Source organism: Hyla sarda, chromosome 7 (genome assembly GCF_029499605.1).
Source record: "Hyla sarda isolate aHylSar1 chromosome 7, aHylSar1.hap1, whole genome shotgun sequence".
NCBI classification, from domain to species: domain Eukaryota; kingdom Metazoa; phylum Chordata; class Amphibia; order Anura; family Hylidae; genus Hyla; species Hyla sarda.
Genome location: NC_079195.1, coordinates 235773606 through 235797125, shown reverse-complemented (window position 1 = coordinate 235797125; position 23520 = coordinate 235773606). Strand labels below are relative to the sequence as shown.

The 23520-nt window shown below is 51.3% G+C and overlaps 1 protein-coding gene across 1 annotated transcript in view; it reads left to right on the top strand.

The window, feature by feature from the left end:
• The window catches only part of LOC130282317 (riboflavin-binding protein-like), a gene marked incomplete in the record, with an annotated part of 133356 nt that extends 110206 nt beyond the window's left edge, over positions 1-23150 (top strand). The window contains 2 exon segments of the mRNA XM_056530426.1: positions 14191-14418; positions 22159-23150. Coding sequence (XP_056386401.1) covers positions 14191-14412 — 222 coding nt within the window.
• Positions 23151-23520: the final 370 nt, after the last annotated feature.

The following is a 23520-nucleotide window of genomic DNA, read 5'->3' as shown; positions in this document are numbered from 1 at the left end:
GTCCCGCTGTGCGAATCGCATCCCCGACGGCCATGACAGTGCAGCGCTCCCGGTCAGTGGGACTGACCGGGGCGCTGCAGGGAGAAAGACGCCGTGAGCGCTCCGGGGAGGAGCGGGGACCCGGAGCGCTAGGCGTAACAGTACCCCCCCCCTTAGGTCTCCCCTTTTTTTTGTCCGGTAACTGCCTCCCCTGGGATGAGGACACCGGGAAAGAATGGAGGGTTTCCTCAACGGCAGGCAGTACAGCAGGAGTTGGAATGGGGAGGGAGGGCAGAGGGTGAAGCTTGGCACGGGGCAGGGTGACACAAGGACGGGAGCCATGAGGAGGCACAGAGGCTTGCCTGACGGGACTGGGAGGGGGGGAGAGGCACTTCCTAAGGCAGGCAGAGTCCCAGTTCTTGATCTCCCCGGTGGTCCAATCAAGGGTGGGAGAATGAAGCCGGAGCCATGGCAGACCGAGGAGGACCTCAGAGGTACAATTGGGGAGAACAAAGAGCTCAATCCTTTCGTGGTGGGGTCCAATACACATCAGGAGGGGTTCTGTGCGGTAACGCACGGTGCAATCCAGTCTGACTCCATTGACCGCGGAAATGTAGAGCGGCTTGACGAGACGGGTCACCGGGATGCTGAATTTATTCACAAACGACTCCAAAATAAAATTACCAGAGGCACCAGAGTCCAAGCAGGCCACGGCTGAGAGGGAGGAGTTGGCTGAAGGAGAAATCCGCACGGGCACCGTGAGACGTGGAGAAGCAGACTTGGAACCAAGAGACGCCACACCCACGTGAGCTGGGTGCGTGCGTGCGTTTCCCAGACGTGGAGGACGGATAGGGCAATCCACCAAGAAATGCTCGGTACTGGCACAGTAAAGACAGAGATTTTCTTCCCTACGGCGATTCCTCTCTTCCTGGGTCAGGCGAGACCTATCCACTTGCATGGCCTCCTCGGCGGGAGGCCCAGGCGTAGATTGCAACGGATACTGTGGGAGAGGTGCCCAGAGATCTAAGTCTTTTTCCTGGCGGAGCTCTTGGTGTCGCTCAGAAAAACGCATGTCAATGAGGGTAGCCAAATGGATGAGTTCTTGCAGGTTGGCAGGAATCTCTCGTGCGGCCAGCACATCCTTGATGCGACTGGATAGGCCTTTTTTAAAGGTCGCGCAGAGAGCCTCGTTATTCCATGATAACTCGGAAGCAAGAGTACGAAATTGGATGGCGTACTCGCCCACTGAAGAATTACCCTGGACCAGGTTCAACAGGGCAGTCTCGGCAGAAGAAGCTCGGGCTGGCTCCTCGAAGACACTCCGGACTTCAGCGAAAAAGGACTGGACTGAGGCTGTGGCAGGATCATTGCGGTCCCAGAGCGGTGTGGCCCAAGACAAGGCCTTTCCTGAAAGAAGGCTTACTACGAACGCCACCTTAGACCGTTCAGTAGGAAACAAGTCCGACAACATCTCCATATGCAGGGAACACTGAGACAAAAATCCACGGCAGAGTTTAGAGTCCCCATCAAATTTGTCCGGCAGGGACAAGCGGAGGCTAGGAGCGGCCACTCGCTGCGGAGGAGGTGCAGGAGCTGGCGGAGGAGATGGTTGCTGCTGTAGCAGAGGCAGAAGTTGCTGTAACATGGCGGTCAACTGCGACAGCTGCTGTCCTTGCTGGGCAATCTGCTGCGATTGCTGAGCGACCACCGTGGGAAGGTCAGCGAGACTTGGCAGCGGCACCTCAGCGGGATCCATGGCCGGATCTACTGTCACGATTCGGCTTACGGGTTGTGGATCCGCTGTGTCAGCGAGGGATTGGCGTGGACCGTGCTAGTGGACCGGTTCTAAGAGGCTACTGGTTTTCACCAGAGCCCGCCGCAAAGCGGGATGGTCTTGCTGCGGCAGTAGCAACCAGGTCGTATCCACTAGCAACGGCTCAACCTCGCTGACTGCTGAGAAGGCGTGGGACAGAAGGACTAGGCAGAGGCAAGGTCAGACGTAGCAGAAGGTCGGGGGCAGGCGGCAAGGTTCGTAGTCAGGATGGATAGCAGAAGTTCAGGTACACAGGCTTTGGACATACTAAACGCTTTCACTGGCACAAGGCAACAAGATCCTGCAAGGGAGTGCAAGGGAGGAGATCAGATATAGCCAGGGAGCAGATGGAAGCCAATTAAGCTAATTGGGCCAGGCACCAATCATTGGTGCACTGGCCCTTTAAGTCTCAGAGAGCTGGCGCGCGCGCCCTAGAGAGCGGAGCCGCGCGCGCGAGCACAAGACAGCAGGGGACCGGGACGGGTAAGTGACCTGGGATGCGATTCGCGAGCGGGCGCGTCCCGCTGTGCGAATCGCATCCCCGACGGCCATGACAGTGCAGCACTCCCGGTCAGCGGGACTGACCGGGGCGCTGCAGGGAGAAAGATGCCGTGAGCGCTCCGGGGAGGAGCGGGGACCCGGAGCGCTAGGCGTAACAGTAACAGGAATACCTTCTGGCCAGCAAAGTATCCTAAGCACGAGGACACAAGAAATATCACATTTGACATTTTAGACATATTAGACATTTTTATGGACTGTGTGGTTGTGAGTGTTATAGTCCTACTGTACATGAAACATGTGTACATGACTTTATGTGTACCTATGACTATGTGTAGTACACAACTTTACTCTTTACTGTACATGATGTTGGTGATGGGGTGAAATGTTGCTTCTCCTGATTGGTTCAGGATAACCCCTACAAGAAAATTACCAAACTGTCATGACCGACTGGGGGACAGGGAGAGTGAGCCCTAACTGACCCTAAAAAAACTCTCCCTGCCTACTTCCCCATCCATCCTAAACAATGGATTGACAACTGGGCACCGGTCCCTTCCTGAGCTAAAGTGCAGTGGCGTAAAAACACATGATCTACATAGTCGGTCACAGGCCAGAAAGGGAAAACTACTAGACAACCAGATATACCAAACAGGATACAAATACTAACAGGGCAGAATATAAACAGGCAACTGATACAAGAACATGGGACACTGTTCACAAATGGGTACAAATGCAAAGGACAAAGATCAGATAAACCAAATAGGATATAAATATAGGACACTGTTCACACTGGGACACAGAACAAACAAACTGGACACCCCACTCCACAAAAGGAGTAGCCATTAATAATAAAGCCAAATAGGCTACTGGCCAGCAGACACACTCCACCATGTTGGCAAGATGCTGACCCAGTAGGAAAAAGAACTATAATACATGAAACATTTAAAGGGGTTGTGTGCTGCCCTGCAGTTCGGAGCTCCGCTCACAGCGTCCGGAAGTTCATTACTCCGAACGCTGTGTGCGGGCTTCCGTGTTCGCGGCCGGCGGGCGTGACGCCCCCTCGTGACGTCTCGCCCGCCCCCTCGTGACGTCACACCCGCCCCCTCTACCAAAGTCTATGGGAAGGGGGGCGTGACAGCGGTCGCGCCCCCTTCCCATAGACTTTCATTGAGGGGGCGGGCGAGACGTCACAAGGGGGCGTCACGCCCGCCGGCCGTGAACATGGAAGCCCACACACAGCGTTCGGAGTAATGAACTTCCGGACGCTGTGAGCGGAGCTCCGAACTGCAGGGCAGCGCACAACCCCTTTAACAAGAACCGGATGAGTCTGAATAGACTCCAGGATACCTAACAGGAATTATAAAATACTAGATTAGAACCGGATGAGTCTGAATAGACTCCAGAATACCAAACAGGAATATAACATACAGAACACAGATAACAATCAAGACTCAGAACATTGTGTGAACAGATACATAACATAAAGGATATACAAATCCTAAAACCGACTAAACAAACACAGATTAAAATGTACTATAAGCATGCTACATAACCATGGCAAAAAACAGAACATACAAAGTGCATGCTAAAGCAAAAAAAAGTAGATTAAAACTCAAACAAAGCAGCATGTCAAGCATGAAAGAATGTATATCACCAGCAATGAATACAGGAGAAGTCTGGCTTAAAATAGACACACCTGAGTTTTCATTCATTCAGAGCATTAACCATTCCCTACCTAAGAAGATTAATAAACTGCTCTGAAAATCCTAGTGTGTGAATACACACCTAAACATAAAAATGCAAAAACAAATGAACGGACATTACACAAACATCAGAGAATATGGTACACTACGACTTTTTGTTGTACAACAAATTATATACATTTTATTACACTACAACAATTATAGTGCAGGACCGCAAACATTTCCCTTGTGCATAACGGTGAGCAAAATATATTACTATGGCATATTTACACAGAAGCCTGTGTATCGCTCAGTAGTCCAGATACACTATAGAGTTCAGGTTCCTGAGAATCACGGCCGTAGCCAAGCACAACACTTAAGAGATTGGTTACTGCAAAAAACTTTCTTGACTAGTGCGTCAGGCACGGTGCTTAAACTTTGCTGTAGAAACCTGTAACAACAAAAATTATGCTTGCACACAGCAGTCAGTTAGGCATCCGACCAAGTCTGGTGAAGTTACTGTACACGAGGACACAAATAGAACATTTTTCACATAGGTACTCTTCCACTCCAACCTCGTCGGTCAAACTGCTTTTTAGGCTGTGACATATACCTAGGACCACGAGACTGGGCCCCCTCCATGGGGTTGACATGTGTGTTCCATGAGACATGGGACAAATGGAATTCAGTGATGGTCGGACTCACAGTGACCACCACTTGTACAGCAGCACCTTGTGCTGCTGGGGGATGAACTGTTGGTCCGGCAAAACCTCCACATCAGTTGGAGTAGGCATGGGTACATCTGTTGGAGACCCTTGAAGAAGATTTGAGCACATCGGCCCTTTAAGATACTTGGGGTCCATAGCAGGTGGATCCGGCTACTCCTCCTGAACAACTGCTCCCTTGGCGCTTGGTGGCAGGAGACCAAATGGATCTTTCAATCTTCAGAGGGGAAAAAGGCGAAGGGAATTTGCGTGGGATTCTTAGACCTGGTGACAGCTGCTGCCCATTCCCCTTGCAGACTCTGTACAGGCGTGTACTCTAAAATCTCCCTGCTTTTAAGAGAATGCATGTCTGGGGGAGAGAGTCTCTTTGTACTTCCCTTCTGTTCACTTGGATGATGCCTCCGTGGTGACAGTCCACTTCTGACTCCTCTGTGTCGATCTCCGCCCAGGATCCCCAGGTCCGGTGATGGGGTGACAGCCTCACCAGCGACTGCTCTCGTGACGACCTCGGCGTACCTTCCGCCGGGGTTGCAGCCCACTCTTCATCGTCTTCTGGCAGCGGCACTTTCAGGTGGACGTCTTCGGCCCCCGATGGATAGCTTGTGCAGGTGATTCGCTAACTCCTGGATCACTTGTGCCACGGCTGTGGCAATCTGTCGGTCTTCCGGTTCCATCTTGGGACTCTTCGCACATGTGAATAGCTGCACCTCCGCCATCTTCTTGCTCCCAGCCAGCACTTCCCTTGAACTGAAGAGGTCAGGCTCCGGTTAACTTCTTTTACCGGTCTCCACCAAAATGGCCGGAAGGACGTCATCAGCGGGGCCTGGGTCTGGAAGTGACTGAGCGGTGCATCCTCTTCATCTGCCCCCCACCCAGGCAACAAGGGGCTGACTTTTTTAGTTCCACCTCGGACTGGACACAGCAACATGAGCCCCACGCCCAGGAGTGGGACGTTGGCTTTGGCGAGAACCTTTCGCACGCTTCTCGACCAGCTGGTTAACCCTTTAAGGTACAATGGCAGACATTTTGGCACGAAACATGGCTTCAGTTCTGATTTTGCACATTGTCAGTTTAACTTTTACAGACTTTTCCACAATACACAGCACAGTTTTCTTCACCTCCTCTTCTACTTTATCAGCGCCACGGCAGAAGCACATTACAATGACCCATACAGTTTTCTGGCACAAACCTTTTCGCATCGGCATGCGATTTTTCTTGGACACAATTCAGACTCAGACTTATGGCTTTATGGTTAAGGCACACGCCCGTATCCTGTTCGTGACGCCAAAGTTTTGTGGTGACCCATGGGGGTGCGATGTGAGGTGTATGGGGCAGATGTTGTTGCCCAGGGGCAGATGGTGTTAACCCCTAAATGTTCGTGACACCAGGGCGTGGTTTTACCGAGAACCATCCGAACGGTAGTATCGCTAGTCCTAGTTAGGCAGGGCAAATAAGAGTCCAAGGCCAGGTCAGGGTTAATGGTAGCTTTACTGAGGTAGATAGATGGTAACAGTCTTTACAGCTCGGCCAGGATCCCAGAGGGATGACCAGTAACACAGAGGACCTCGCAGCTTGCTGGGACTTGCAGTGACTGACAGACTTCAGGACAGCCACGCTGACTATAGTAGACTTGACTTGACCGAAGATAGTGACAGCAGACAGAGATGACCTGACTTACTGACTTGTGGCTGTAATTTAGGTTGAGGCCTCCAGATGTGCTGGACACTGACCCTGAGACGTCTGGACTGAACCTGATCTCAGCAGAAAGGGAAACACGAGAGAAAAGAGGCAGCTTGCAGCTCCTCACCTCCTTATAAAGGGGGCTGAGCAAGGAGCCTATAGGCTATGTGCGGGTCATCTGGTCACCTGGTGCTCTCTGGGTAACAAAACATGTGACTTTAACATATGACAACCATTATCATGTGATCAATAACCATGTGACCAAATGTGACCAGTGAGAGGGAGGAGCGTCCTGTAGATCCCCCCCCCTTATATGTGACCAGTGAGAGGGAGGAGCGTCCTGCAGATCCCCCCCTTATATGTGACCAGTGAGAGGGAGGAGCGTCCTGCAGATCCCCCCCTTATATGTGACCAGAGAGAGGGAGGAGCTTCCTGCAGATCCCCCCCTTATATGTGACCAGTGACAGGGAGGAGCGTTCTGCAGATCCCCCTTATATGTGACCAGAGAGAGGGAGGAGCGTCCTGCAGATCCCCCCCCCTTGTATGTGACCAGTGAGAGGGAGGAGTGTCCTGCAGATCCCCCCCTTATATGTGACCAGTGAGAGGGAGGAGCGTCCTGCAGATCCCCCCCCCCCCCCGCTTATATGTGACCAGTGAGAGGGAGGAGCGGCCTGCAGATCCCCCCCGCTTATATGTGACCAGTGAGAGGGAGGAGCGTCCTGCAGATCCCCCTTATATGTGACCAGAGAGAGGGAGGAGCGTCCTGCAGATCCCCCCCCTTGTATGTGACCAGTGAGAGGGAGGAGCGTCCTGCAGATCCCCCCCCCCCGCCCGCTTATATGTGACCAGTGAGAGGGAGGAGCGTCCTGCAGATCCCCCCCCCCCTTATATGTGACCAGTGAGAGGGAGGAGCGTCCTGCAGATCCCCCCCCCTATATGTGACCAGTGAGAGGGAGGAGTGTCCTGCAGATCCCCCCCCTTATATGTGACCAGTGAGAGGGAGGAGCGTCCTGCAGATCCCCCCCCCCGCGCTTATGTGACCAGTGAGAGGGAGGAGCGTCCTGCAGATCCCCCCCCCCCTTATATGTGACCAGTGAGAGGGAGGAGCGTCCTGCAGATCCCCCCCCCCCCCGCTTATATGTGACCAGTGAGAGGGAGGAGCATCCTGCAGATCCCCCCCCCCCTGCTTATATGTGACCAGTGAGAGGGAGGAGCGTCCTGCAGATCCCCCCCCCCTTATATGTGACCAGTGAGAGGGAGGAGTGTCCTGCAGATCCCCCCCCTATATGTGACCAGTGAGAGGGAGGAGCATCCTGCAGATCCCCCCCTATATGTGACCAGTGAGAGGGAGGAGCGTCCTGCAGATCCCCCCCCCTATATGTGACCAGTGAGAGGGAGGAGCATCCTGCAGATCCCCCCCCTATATGTGACGAGTGAGAGGGAGGAGCGTCCTGCAGATCCCCCCCCCTATATGTGACCAGTGAGAGGGAGGAGCGTCCTGCAGATCCCCCCCTTATATGTGACCAGTGAGAGGGAGGAGCGTCCTGCAGATCCCCCCCCCCCTATATGTGACCAGTGAGAGGGAGGAGCACCCTGCAGATCCCCCCTTATATGTGACCAGTGAGAGGGAGGAGCTTCCTGCAGATCCCCCCCCCCCCCCATTTATATGAGACCAGTGAGAGGGAGGAGCGTCCTGCAGATCCCCCCCCCATTTATATGTGACCAGTGAGAGGGAGGAGCGTCCTGCAGATCCCCCCCCCCATTTATATGTGACCAGTGAGAGGGAGGAGCTTCCTGCAGACCCCCCCCCCATATGTCACTTTACGTTACGTCTCCTCTTAGCTCCGCTCCTTTTCTAGAGAATTTTGAGAACCAGTGTGTGAGGCCCAAATGTCTCTATAACCCAGGATGGGGCCGAAATACCGTGCATTCTCCCGATCATAGTAGATCTCAATGTAGAGCCCCTCCTCCACACCACATAGAGCCCCTCCTCCACACCACATAGAGCCCCTCCTCCATACCACATAGAGCCCCTCCTCCACACCACATAGAGCCCCTCCTCCACACCACATAGACCCTCCTCCTCCACACCACATAGACCCTCCTCCTCCACACCACATAGAGCCCCTCCTCCACACCACATAGAGCCCCTCCTCCACACCACATAGAGCCCCTCCTCCACACCACATAGAGCCCCTCCTCCACACCACATAGAGCCCCTCCTCCACACCACATAGAGCCCCTCCTCCACACCACATAGAGCCCCTCCTCCACACCACATAGAGCCCCTCCTCCACACCACATAGAGCCCCTCCTCCACACCACATAGAGCCCCTCCTCCACAGCACATAGAGCCCCTCCTCCACACCACATAGAGCCCCCCCCTCCTCCACACCACATAGAGCCCCTCCTCCTCCACACCACATAGAGCCTCTCCTCCACACCACATAGAGCCCCTCCTCCTCCACACCACATAGAGCCCCTCCTCCACACCACATAGAGCCCCTCCTCCACAGCACATAGAGCCCCTCCTCCACACCACATAGAGACCCTCCTCCACACCACATAGAGACCCTCCTCCACCACACCACGTAGAGCCCCTTCTCCTCCACACCACATAGAGCCCCTCCTCCACCACACCACGTAGAACCCCTCCTCCACCACACCATGTAGAGCCCCTCCTCCACCACACCATGTAGAGCCCCTCCTCCACCACACCATGCAGAGCCCCTCCTCCTCCACACCAAGTAGAGCCCCTCCTCTACCACACCATGTAGAGCCCCTCCTCCACCACACCATGTAGAGCCCCTCCTCCACCACATCCCATAGAGCCCCTCCTCCACCACACCATGTAGAGCCCCTCCTCCACCACACCATGTAGAGCCCCTCCTCCACCACACCACGTAGAGCCCCTCCTCCACCACACCATGTAGAGCCCCTCCTCCACCACACCATGTAGAGCCCCTCCTCCACCACACCATGTAGAGCCCCTCCTCCACCACACCATGTAGAGCCCCTCCTCCACCACACCATGTAGAGCCCCTCCTCCACCACATCCCATAGAGCCCCTCCTCCACCACACCATGTAGAGCCCCTCCTCCACCACACCATGTAGAGCCCCTCCTCCACCACACCACGTAGAGCCCCTCCTCCACCACACCATGTAGAGCCCCTCCTCCACCACACCATGCAGAGCCCCTCCTCCTCCACACCAAGTAGAGCCCCTCCTCTACCACACCATGTAGAGCCCCTCCTCCACCACACCATGTAGAGCCCCTCCTCCACCACATCCCATAGAGCCCCTCCTCCACCACACCATGTAGAGCCCCTCCTCCACCACACCATGTAGAGCCCCTCCTCCACCACACCATGTAGAGCCCCTCCTCCACCACACCATGTAGTGCCCCTCCTCCACCACACCATGTAGAGCCCCTCCTCCACACCATGTAGAGCCCCTCCTCCACCACACCATGTAGAGCCCCTCCTCCACCACACCATGTAGAGCCCCTTCTCCACCACATCCCATAGAGCCCCTCCTCCACCACACCATGTAGAGCCCCTCCTCCACCACACCATGTAGAGCCCCTCCTCCACCACACCACGTAGAGCCCCTCCTCCACCACACCATGTAGAGCCCCTCCTCCACCACACCATGTAGAGCCCCTCCTCCACACCATGTAGAGCCCCTCCTCCACCACACCATATAGAGCCCCTCCTCCAACACACCATGTAGAGCCCCTCCTCCACCACACCATGTAGAGCCCCTCCTCCACCACACCATGTAGAGCCCCTCCTCCACCACACCATGTAGAGCCCCTCCTCCACCACACCATGTAGAGCCCCTCCTCCACCACACCATGTAGAGCCCCTCCTCCACCACATCCCATAGAGCCCCTCCTCCACCACACCATGTAGAGCCCCTCCTCCACCACACCATGTAGAGCCCCTCCTCCACCACACCACGTAGAGCCCCTCCTCCACCACACCATGTAGAGCCCCTCCTCCACCACACCATGCAGAGCCCCTCCTCCTCCACACCAAGTAGAGCCCCTCCTCTACCACCCCATGTAGAGCCCCTCCTCCACCACACCATGTAGAGCCCCTCCTCCACCACATCCCATAGAGCCCCTCCTCCACCACACCATGTAGAGCCCCTCCTCCACCACACTATGTAGAGCCCCTCCTCCACCACACCATGTAGAGCCCCTCCTCCACCACACCATGTAGAGCCCCTCCTCCACCACACCATGTAGAGCCCCTCCTCCACCACACCATGTAGAGCCCCTCCTCCACCACACCATGTAGAGCCCCTCCTCCACCACACCATGTAGAGCCCCTCCTCCACCACACCATGTAGAGCCCCTCCTCCACCACACCATGTAGAGCCCCTCCTCCACCACACCATGTAGAGCCCCTCCTCCACCACACCATGTAGAGCCCCTCCTCCACCACATCCCATAGAGCCCCTCCTCCACCACACCATGTAGAGCCCCTCCTCCACCACACCATGTAGAGCCCCTCCTCCACCACACCATGTAGAGCCCCTCCTCCACCACACCATGTAGAGTCCCTCCTCCACACCATGTAGAGCCCCTCCTCCACCACACCATGTAGAGCCCCTCCTCCACCACACCATGTAGAGCCCCTCCTCCACCACACCACGTAGAGCCCCTCCTCCACACCATGTAGAGCCCCTCCTCCACCACACCATGTAGAGCCCCTCCTCCACACCATGTAGAGCCCCTCCTCCACCACACCATGTAGAGCCCCTCCTCCACCACACCATGTAGAGCCCCTTCTCCACCACATCCCATAGAGCCCCTCCTCCACCACACCATGTAGAGCCCCTCCTCCACCACACCATGTAGAGCCCCTCCTCCACCACACCACGTAGAGCCCCTCCTCCACCACACCATGTAGAGCCCCTCCTCCACCACACCATGTAGAGCCCCTCCTCCACCACACCACGTAGAGCCCCTCCTCCACCACACCACGTAGAGCCCCTCCTCCACCACACCACGTAGAGCCCCTCCTCCTCCACACCAAATAGAGCCCCTCCTCCACCACACCATGTAGAGCCCCTCCTCCACCACACCATGTAGAGCCCCTCCTCCACCACACCACGTAGAGCCCCTCCTCCACCACACCACGTAGAGCCCCTCCTCCACACCATGTAGAGCCCCTCCTCCACCACACCATGTAGAGCCCCTCCTCCACACCATGTAGAGCCCCTCCTCCACCACACCATGTAGAGCCCCTCCTCCACCACACCATGTAGAGCCCCTCCTCCACCACACCATGTAGAGCCCCTCCTCCACCACATCCCATAGAGCCCCTCCTCCACCACACCATGTAGAGCCCCTCCTCCACCACACCATATAGAGCCCCTCCTCCACCACACCATGTAGAGCCCCTCCTCCGCCACACCACGTAGAGCCCCTCCTCCACCACACCATGTAGAGCCCCTCCTCCACCACACCATGTAGAGCCCCTCCTCCACACCATGTAGAGCCCCTCCTCCACCACACCATGTAGAGCCCCTCCTCCACCACACCATGTAGAGCCCCTCCTCCACACCATGTAGAGCCCCTCCTCCACCACACCATGTAGAGCCCCTCCTCCACCACACCATGTAGAGCCCCTCCTCCACCACACCATGTAGAGCCCCTCCTCCACCACACCATGTAGAGCCCCTCCTCCACCACATCCCATAGAGCGCCTCCTCCACCACACCATGTAGAGCCCCTCCTCCACCACACCATGTAGAGCCCCTCCTCCACCACACCACGTAGAGCCCCTCCTCCACCACACCATGTAGAGCCCCTCCTCCACCACACCATGTAGAGCCCCTCCTCCACACCATGTAGAGCCCCTCCTCCACCACACCATGTAGAGCCCCTCCTCCACCACACCATGTAGAGCCCCTCCTCCAACACACCATGTAGAGCCCCTCCTCCACCACACCATGTAGAGCCCCTCCTCCACCACACCATGTAGAGCCCCTCCTCCACCACATCCCATAGAGCCCCTCCTCCACCACACCATGTAGAGCCCCTCCTCCACCACACCATGTAGAGCCCCTCCTCCACCACACCACGTAGAGCCCCTCCTCCACCACACCATGTAGAGCCCCTCCTCCACCACACCATGTAGAGTCCCTCCTCCACCACACCATGTAGAGCCCCTCCTCATACGCACCATGTAGAGCCCCTCCTCCACCACACCATGTAGAGCCCCTCCTCCACCACACCACGTAGAGCCCCTCCTCCACACCATGTAGAGCCCCTCCTCCACCACACCATGTAGAGCCCCTCCTCCACACCATGTAGAGCCCCTCCTCCACCACACCATGTAGAGCCCCTCCTCCACCACACCATGTAGAGCCCCTCCTCCACCACATCCCATAGAGCCCCTCCTCCACCACACCATGTAGAGCCCCTCCTCCACCACACCATGTAGAGCCCCTCCTCCACCACACCACGTAGAGCCCCTCCTCCACCACACCATGTAGAGCCCCTCCTCCACCACACCATGTAGAGCCCCTCCTCCACCACACCATGTAGAGCCCCTCCTCCACCACACCATGTAGAGCCCCTCCTCCACCACACCATGTAAAGCCCCTCCTCCACCACACCACGTAGAGCCCCTCCTCCACCACACCACGTAGAGCCCCTCCTCCACCACACCACGTAGAGCCCCTCCTCCACCACACCACGTAGAGCCCCTCCTCCTCCACACCAAATAGAGCCCCTCCTCCTCCACACCAAATAGAGCCCCTCCTCCACCACACCACGTAGAGCCCCTCCTCCACCACACCACATAGAGCCCCTCCTCATACACACCATGTAGAGCCCCTCCTCCACCACACCATGTAGAGCCCCTCCTCCACCACACCACATAGATCCCCTCCTCATACACACCATGTAGAGCCCCTCCTCCACCACACCATGTAGAGCCCCTCCTCCTCCACACCATGTAGAGCCCCTCCTCCTCCACACCATGTAGAGCCCCTCCTCCACCACACCATGTAGAGCCCCTCCTCCACCACACCACGTAGAGCCCCTCCTCCACACCATGTAGAGCCCCTCCTCCACCACACCCCATAGAGCCCCTCCTCATACACACCATGTAGAGCCCCTCCACCTTTGCCCCGCACCCCCCTTCCCATGTGATGTTATCAGTGACTGACCCCCCCCCCCTGTGATGTCATCAGAGACTAACCCCCCATGTGATGTCATCAGAGACTGACCCATTCCTCATGTGATGTCATCAGAGGATCACCCCCCATATGATGTCATCAGAGGATCACCCCCCATGTGATGTCATCAGAGGATCACCCCCCATGTGATGTCATCAGAGGATCACCCCCCCATGTAATGTCATCAGAGGATCACCCCCCATGTGATGTCATCAGAGGATCACCCCCCATGTGATGTCATCAGAGGATCACCCCCCCCATGTGATGTCATCAGAGGATCACCCCCCATGTGGTGTCATCAGAGACTGACCCATTCCTCATGTGATGTCATCAGAGGATCACCCCCCATGTGATGTCATCAGAGGATCACCCCCCATGTAATGTCATCAGAGGATCACCCCCCATGTGATGTCATCAGAGGATCACCCCCCCATGTAATGTCATCAGAGGATCACCCCCCATGTGATGTCATCAGAGGATCACCCCCCATGTGGTGTCATCAGAGGATCACCCCCCATGTGATGTCATCAGAGGATCACCCCCCATGTGATGTCACTACAGACCCCCACTGTCTGTCCCTCCCCCCTCTAACCACCATTGTCTTGTCTGAACCAGATGTACGTGAACGGCAGCGACCTGTGTCAGAGCGCCTGGGGCAGCTCGTTCGTGGTCAGTGCCTCTCCGTGCCGCTGCCTGGACATGACCGCGACTGACAGGAATGTCATCAAGTATATTGTGGAGCATGAGGAGTCCGAGGAAAGTGGGGAGGAGGAGGCCTGCAAACTGCGGCTCCAAGGGGCCCCGGGCAAGACGGGCCCCAACCAAGAGGACGACTAAGACCAGGTAATGACACATACAGGGTGTTGGCGCCCGATGCCCCTGCTGTGTATATCTAGATATATGCTGTATATAAGGCTTGGCCCCTCCACCCCTGCTGTATATAAGGCTTGGCCCCTCCACTCCTGCTTTATATAAGGCTCAGCCCCTCCACCCCTGCTGTATATAAGGCTCCACCCCTCCTGTATATAAGGCTCTGCCCCTCCACCCCTGCTGTATATAAGGCTCTGCCCCTCCACCCCTGCTGTATATAAGGCTCCACCCCTCCTGTATATAAGGCTCAGCCCCTCCACCCCTGCTGTATATGAGGCTCAGCCCCTCCACCCCTGCTGTATATAAGGCTCAGCCCCTCCACCCCTGCTGTATATAAGGCTCTGCCCCTCCACCCCTGCTGTATATAAGGCTCCACCCCTGCTGTATATGAGGCTCAGCCCCTCCACCCCTGCTGTATATAAGGCTCTGCCCCTCCACTCCTGCTGTATATAAGGCTCAGCCCCTCCACCCCTGCTGTATATGAGGCTCAGCCCCTCCACCCCTGCTGTATATGAGGCTCAGCCCCTCTACCCCTGCTGTATATAAGGCTCTGCCCCTCCACTCCTGCTGTATATAAGGCTCAGCCCCTCCACCCCTGCTGTATATGAGGCTCAGCCCCTCCACCCCTGCTGTATATAAGGCTCAGCCCCTCTACCCCTGCTGTATATAAGGCTTGGCCCCTCTACCCCTGCTGTATATGAGGCTCAGCCCCTCCACCCCTGCTGTATATAAGGCTCAGCCCCTCCACCCCTGCTGTATATAAGGCTCGGCCCCTCTACCCCTTCTGTATATAAGGCTCAGCCCCTCCACCCCTGCTGTATATAAGGCTCAGCCCCTCCACCCCTGCTGTATATAAGGCTCGGCCCCTCTACCCCTTCTGTATATAAGGCTCAGCCCCTCCACCCCTGCTGTATATAAGGCTCGGCCCCTCCACCTCTGCTGTATATAAGGCTTGGCCCCTCTACCCCTTCTGTATATAAGGCTCAGCCCCTCCACCCCTGCTGTATATAAGGCTCGGCCCCTCCACCCCTGCTGTATATAAGGCTTGGCCCCTCCACCCCTGCTGTATATAAGGCTCAGCCCCTCTACCCCTTCTGTATATAAGGCTCAGCCCCTCCACCCCTGCTGTATATAAGGCTCTGCCCTTCCTGTATATAAGGCTCCGCCCCTCCACCCCTTCTGTATATAAGGCTCAGCCCCTCTACCACTTCTGTATATAAGGCTCTGCCCCTCCTGTATATAAGGCTCTGCCCCTCCTGTATATAAGGCTCCGCCCCTCAACCCCTTCTGTATATAAGGCTCAGCCCCTCCACCACTTCTGTGTATATCACTCAGCCCCTTCTGTATATAATGGCTCCATGTGTAGAACCTCTCGGTCGGATAGAATGGGGGAAGGAACCAACCACAGCCACTTACCAGAACGCACACACAACAATGGATGGTGTATGGAGGTAATAACCAGATCGTCGGCAGCCATCCTAGAAGGGAAGAGACCATGCAGTGACCGGGAAAAGCAGGAGCAATGGACGAATGATAGCAGGAGAACGGCAGGTAAGAAAACCAGGTGGGTTATTCAGCAGAGATGCAACGCGTTTCGCAGCTTCATTGGGCATGTCAGATTGGGCCATCACACGGGTTATTTAGCCGTAGCAATTAACCCTTTACAATACTAACAATACAATAATACAGCACATAAAAAAAATGTACATAAAAAAATATTCTATCATACAAAAGTTATATATATAACAAAGGAAGAAGAATATATATATAAGATCAATTCAATAAATAACAACCAATACAATGAATAGTACTTTATTATCGGACAAATCCGCGTCAATGTGAACAGACCACGCCCACTATATTGTAATAATACAAAAAAAGAAACTTATAATCAATTAAATGAATAATGCTTTATATGGAAGAAAACCGCATCAATGTGTATGCGCAGCTACAAAGAAATCCTATTTCTATGGGTCAGATTGTAATCATTTAACGAGGGTTTTCTATAGATTCATTGGGGTCAAAGAACCAAGTTTGTGAATCGTAAAGGATTCAGGATTCATTCATCTTTGAAATCTCTTGGGAGTTTCTAATGGGATAGATTCAAGTATAGTTAAAGGGGTATTCCAGGAAAAAACTTTTTAATATATATATCAACTGGCTCCAGAAAGTTAAACAGATTTGTAAATTACTTCTATTAAAAAATCTTAATCCTTTCATTACTTATGAGCTTCTGAAGTTAAGGTTGTTCTTTTCTGTCTAAGTGCTCTCTGATGACACGTGTCTCGGGAACCGCCCAGTTTAGAAGAGGTTTGCTATGGGGATTTGCTTCTAAACTGGGCGTTTCCCGAGACACGTGTCATAAGAGAGCACTTAGACAGAAAAGAACAACCTTAACTTCAGAAGCTCATAAGTAATGAAAGGATTAAGATTTTTTATTAGAAGTAATTTACAAATCTGTTTAACTTTCTGGAGCCAGTTGATATATATATATAAAAAAGTTTTTTCCTGGAATACCCCTTTAATATAAAACAAGGACTGTGCCATTATTAGGGATTCAAATCGCCCCATAAATAAATTTGCATAACTAGAGGCGAATCAAGTCCGCATGGCACAGCCCTTGATCTGACAGTAAATTTTATCATCAAAATTAAAAACATTAATTGTCAAAATAAACCTAATAGACTTTAATAAAAAAATCTGCCTGGTTTTTGATCAAGTAGGAATCATTCCCAAAAAACTATTAACTGCTTGGATGCCTAATTTAATATCAATGTTGGAATAGAGGGAGCAAACATCTAAAGTTAAAAAAGCAAAAGATGGAGGTAAAGATAAATGATGAATTTCATATATTAATTGAGCTGAATCTCTCAAATAAGATGGTAAATTTAAAACCATAAAGTCGCAAAAACAAATCAATAAAATGGGATAAATTTGCTGTAATGGATCTTATACCGGAACTAATCATTCAAATCATATCAAATCATTATGTCATTTCGGCAAATAATAAAAAGTGGGTACAACATCATTTTTAATAGTGAGAAAAGTGTGGCCCCTCTTATCCAGCAGGAACTGATTCACAGCCGTCTTTATCAATTCACAATAGAGACCGAAAATACTATCAGTATCAGCTAAAATCTGCAAAGATTCTTTTTTGTATGTATTACGGTTCAAAACCGCAACCCCCCCCCCCCCCTTTATCGGCTGGACGAATAATTAAGGACATATTGTCCTGAGCCGTCCTAATAGCAGTTCTTTCAGATATGTTCTGTACTCTTTACCTGTATTACTGAAGTGCATGTACTGACTGGTGTCTGGTAGCGCCCCCTACAGTACAGGGAGGTATTACATGTTCTGTACTCTTTACCTTTATTACTGAAGTGTATGCACTGACTGGTGTCTGGTAGCGCCCCCTACAGTACAGAGAGGTATTACATGTTCTGTACTCTTTACCTGTATTACTGAAGTGCATGCACTGACTGGTGTCTGGTAGCGCCCCCTACAGTACAGAGAGGTATTATATGTTCTGTACTCTTTACCTGTATTACTGAAGTGCATGTACTGACTGGTGTCTGGTAGCGCCCCCTACAGTACAGGGAGGTATTACATGTTCTGTACCCTTTACCTGTATTACTGAAGTGTATGCACTGACTGGTGTCTGGTACCCCCCCCCCCCTACAGTACAGGGAGGTATTACATGTTCTGTACTCTTTACCTTTATTACTGAAGTGTATGCACTGACTGGTGTCTGGTAGCGCCCCCTACAGTACAGAGAGGTATTACATGTTCTGTACTCTTTACCTGTATTACTGAAGTGTATGCACTGACTGGTGTCTGGTAGCGCCCCCTACAGTACAGGGAGGTATTACATGTTCTGTACTCTTTACCTGTATTACTGAAGTGTATGCACTGACTGGTGTCTGGTAGCGCCCCCTACAGTACAGAGAGGTATTACATGTTCTGTACTCTTTACCTGTATTACTGAAGTGTATGCACTGACTGGTGTCTGGTAGCGCCCCCTACAGTACAGAGAGGTATTACATGTTCTGTACTCTTTACCTGTATTACTGAAGTGTATGCACTGACTGGTGTCTGGTAGCGCCCCCTACAGTACAGAGAGGTATTACATGTTCTGTACTCTTTACCTGTATTACTGAAGTGTATGCACTGACTGGTGTCTGGTAGCGCCCCCTACAGTACAGGGAGGTATTACATGTTCTGTACTCTTTACCTGTATTACTGAAGTGTATGCACTGACTGGTGTCTGGTAGCGCCCCCTACAGTACAGAGAGGTATTACATGTTCTGTACTCTTTACCTGTATTACTGAAGTGTATGCACTGACTGGTGTCTGGTAGCGCCCCCTACAGTACAGGGAGGTATTACATGTTCTGTACTCTTTACCTGTATTACTGAAGTGTATGCACTGACTGGTGTCTGGTAGCGTCCCCTACAGTACAGGGAGGTATTACATGTTCTGTACTCTTTACCTGTATTACTGAAGTGTATGCACTGATTGGTGTCTGGTACCCCCCCCCCCTACAGTACAGGGAGGTATTACATGTTCTGTACCCTTTACCTGTATTACTGAAGTGTATGCACTGACTGGTGTCTGGTACCCCCCCCCCCCTACAGTACAGGGAGGTATTACATGTTCTGTACTCTTTACCTGTATTACTGAAGTGTATGCACTGACTGGTGTCTGGTAGCGCCCCCTACAGTACAGAGAGGTATTACATGTTCTGTACTCTTTACCTGTATTACTGAAGTGTATGCACTGACTGGTGTCTGGTAGCGCCCCCTACAGTACAGGGAGGTATTACATGTTCTGTACTCTTTACCTGTATTACTGAAGTGTATGCACTGACTGGTGTCTGGTAGCGCCCCCTACAGTACAGAGAGGTATTACATGTTCTGTACTCTTTACCTGTATTACTGAAGTGTATGCACTGACTGGTGTCTGGTAGCGCCCCCTACAGTACAGAGAGGTATTACATGTTCTGTACTCTTTACCTGTATTACTGAAGTGTATGCACTGACTGGTGTCTGGTAGCGCCCCCTACAGTACAGAGAGGTATTACATGTTCTGTACTCTTTACCTGTATTACTGAAGTGTATGCACTGACTGGTGTCTGGTAGCGCCCCCTACAGTACAGAGAGGTATTACATGTTCTGTACTCTTTACCTGTATTACTGAAGTGTATGCACTGATTGGTGTCTGGTAGCACCCCCTACAGTACAGAGAGGTATTACATGTTCTGTACTCTTTACCTGTATTACTGAAGTGTATGCACTGACTGGTGTCTGGTAGCGCCCCCTACAGTACAGGGAGGTATTACATGTTCTGTACTCTTTACCTGTATTACTGAAGTGTATGCACTGACTGGTGTCTGGTAGCGTCCCCTACAGTACAGGGAGGTATTACATGTTCTGTACTCTTTACCTGTATTACTGAAGTGTATGCACTGACTGGTGTCTGGTAGCGCCCCCTACAGTACAGGGAGGTATTACATGTTCTGTACTCTTTACCTGTATTACTGAAGTGTATGCACTGACTGGTGTCTGGTAGCGCCCCCTACAGTACAGGGAGGTATTACATGTTCTGTACACTTTACCTGTACCAGGATTAGCTGCTCCTTTGGACACCAGGTGAGGGCGGCTCCATGTTACTTTTTTTGGACATTGCATGTACTGCAGAGGACCCTGAAGAAGCTCCTGTCCTCTACATAGACCAGTGTTTCCCAAGCAGGGTGCCCTCAGCTGTTGCAAAACTACAACTCCCAGCATGCCCGGACAGCCGAAGGCATGCTGGGAGTTGTAGTTTTGCAACAGCTGGAGGCTCCCTGCTTGGGAAACACTGACATAGACAGTGATTTACAGCTCCCAGCAGATCTTTATCACTTTTATATATAAGGATTTGCTTTATCTGTATTAGTTATCTACTTATTTTTCTTTAATCCTCACTTTTTCCTATTTTTGGATGACATTTTGGGGGTTTCAGAACCAATTACCAGGTTTCCATAGAGTTATGGTCTCAACATACAATGGTCTCAACATACAATGGTCGTCCCGGAACCAATTAATATTGTAACTTGAGGGACCACTGTATATATACTTATACTTTTGCACCTTTTTATTAATAGTTTCGATTTCAACTTCATGCAATCTGTTAAAAATGATACCACCCATCGTAAAATAGAAATGGACAGCTCTCCTGTCGCAGCTAACGCTCTTTGTCTAGACCTTCAAGCTAAAGATTTTCTTTTTACCATTAACCTCTAGAGCACCACTCAGTATATTCATTCCGTGGTAAATGTAGATATCTCACCATAGAGATATGGAAACAATACCATTAACTATCCTTGAATCTTTCCCATTAGAAACTCCAAAGAGATTTCCAAGATGAATAAATCCTGAATCTTTAACCCCTTATGGTTTTAATGAATCTATAGAAAACCCTCGTTAAATGATTACAATCTGACCCATAGAAATAGGATTTCTTTGTAGCTGCGCATACACATTGATGCGGTTTTCTTCCATATAAAGCATTATTCATTTAATTGATTATAAGTTTCTTTTTTTGTATTATTACAATATAGTGGGCGTGGTCTGTTCACATTGACGCGGATTTGTCCGATAATAAAGTACTATTCATTGTATTGGTTGTTAGTTATTGAATTGATCTTATATATATATATATATATATATATATATATATATATATTCTTCTTCCTTTGTTATATATAACTTTTGTATGATAGAATATTATTTTATGTACATTTTTTATGTGCTGTATTATTGTATTGTTAGTATTGTAAAGGGTTAATCGCTACGGCTAAATAACCTGTGTGATGGCCCTATCTGAAATGCCCAATGAAGCTGCGAAACGCGTTGCATCTCTGCTGAATAACCGACCTGGTTTTCTTACCAGCCGTTCTCCTGCTATCATTCGTCCATTGCTCCTGCTTTTCCTGGTCACTGCATGGTCTCTTACATACAGAATGAGTGGAAGGGCCGAGTTTTGCATACAGAAGGGAAGACTCGGCCCTTCCACTCCTTCTGTATATAAAACTCGTCCCCTTCCCCCTCTTCTGTATATAAGATTCGGCCCTTCCACACTTGCTGTATACAAGGCTCGGCCCCTTCCCCTTCTTCTGTATTTAGGACTTAGCCCCTCCACCCCTTATGTATATATAAAGGGGTATTCCAGGCCAAAACTTTTTTATATATATATATATAAATATATCAACTGGCTCCGGAAAGTTAAACAGATTTGTAAATTACTTCTTTTAAAAAATCTTAATCCTTCCAATAGTTATTAGCTTCAGAAGTTGAGTTGTTGTTTTCTGTCTAACTGCTCTCTGATGACTCACGTCCCGGGACGTGACATCATCATTGAGTAGTTAGACAGAAAACTTCAGAAGCTAATAACTATTGGAAGGATTAAGATTTTTTAATAGAAGTAATTTACAAATCTGTTTAACTTTCCGGAGCCAGTTGATATATATAAAAAAAGGTTTTGCCTGGAATACCCCTTTAAGGCTCGGCCCCTCCACCCCTTCTGTATATAGAGCTTGGCCCCTCTACCCCTTTTGTATATATATATATATATATATATATATATATATATATATACCATAGGAGGTGGAGGGCGGGATCTCCAATACTTGGCTAAGAAAGAGGAAGTGATGATGTCTAAACATCTTTTTTTTAGGGTGCAGTCTGGCCAGGAAGGGCAGAATCAACCGAAATGACCGAGCATCAAATACACAAAGAAATCGGACAGGAGAAATTCCTGAACATGAACCCAACCGCAGAGCAGGAATAAGGACCTCCTTATCCATTATGGACTCCTTCTGGTGTTGAGACCCCCTGCATGGCTCCAGCCCACTTATAAATACAAGTATATAAAACAACATCTCCTCCTGACCAGTCTGCCAATTATACTCAACAGTCTAGTGATTTTTTTATTTGCCTAATAAATTCAAACTATTTTAGTTTCATTAAAAATTTCCAAATATTTTTCTGTTGTAGAGTCTGTTTAACTCCTCCACATAGCTGACTGTTCTGCTGTAGAGTCTGTGTAACACCTCCAGTCACTAGTTGTGTACTTGTCCAGGCAATGCAACTCCTCCACATAGCTGACTGTTCTGCTGTAGAGTCTGTGTAACATCTCCAGTCACTAGTTGTGTACTTGTCCAGGCAATGCAACTCCTCCACATAGCTGACTGTTCTGCTGTAGAGTCTGTGTAACACCTCCAGTCACTAGTTGTGTACTTGTCCAGGCAATGCAACTCCTCCACATAGCTGTCTATGTTGTGGTTGAGTCTGTTTAACTTCTTCACATAGCGGTCTGTGCAGCTGTCAGGTCTGTGTAACTCCCCCTCTTATAATGGGGGCTGAGCAAGTTGCCCATAGGCTAGCTGGGGGTCATCTGGTCACCTGGTGCTCTCTGGGTAACAAAACATGTGACTTTAACATATGACAACCATTATCATGTGATCAATAACCATGTGACCATATCAAAGGTCCTTTACACATAATATACAATTATACAGACCATAGGGGTACAATGCAAGTGAGCGCTGGGGATGTGCAGGGACTCAAGCTGATAGGACTGTGAGATGCATATCCCGCACTGGGACATCAACTCCTTCACATAGCTGTCTGCGCTGCTGTCAGGTCTGTGTAACTCCTTTACATAGCTGTTAGTATTCGCTGACACCAATACTGTGCAGTATATGTTTTTTTTACTGAGTCTGACTATATAGATAGTGTCAGACTCATAAAGGTACAAAATCATAAACCCACCATACACTCTTGTGGCCCACACTGCATGTATGGGGCCCATGGACACGTCAGGGTGTGAATAGAGCCCGTGCTCTATTAAGAGAAACCAGTCTAGGAATGAAGCTGTGCTGACACCTAGAGGCAGGCTAGCCTAAGGAAACTAAAGCAGCTGCCTTAGGGCTCTGGCGGCAGGGATCGGAAAAATCCTGGCGGTGAGCGCAGAACTGCCTCCACTGGACCCGATCAGCAACAAGCCTCGGTGCTGACCTTCATGGTGGCCGCAGTT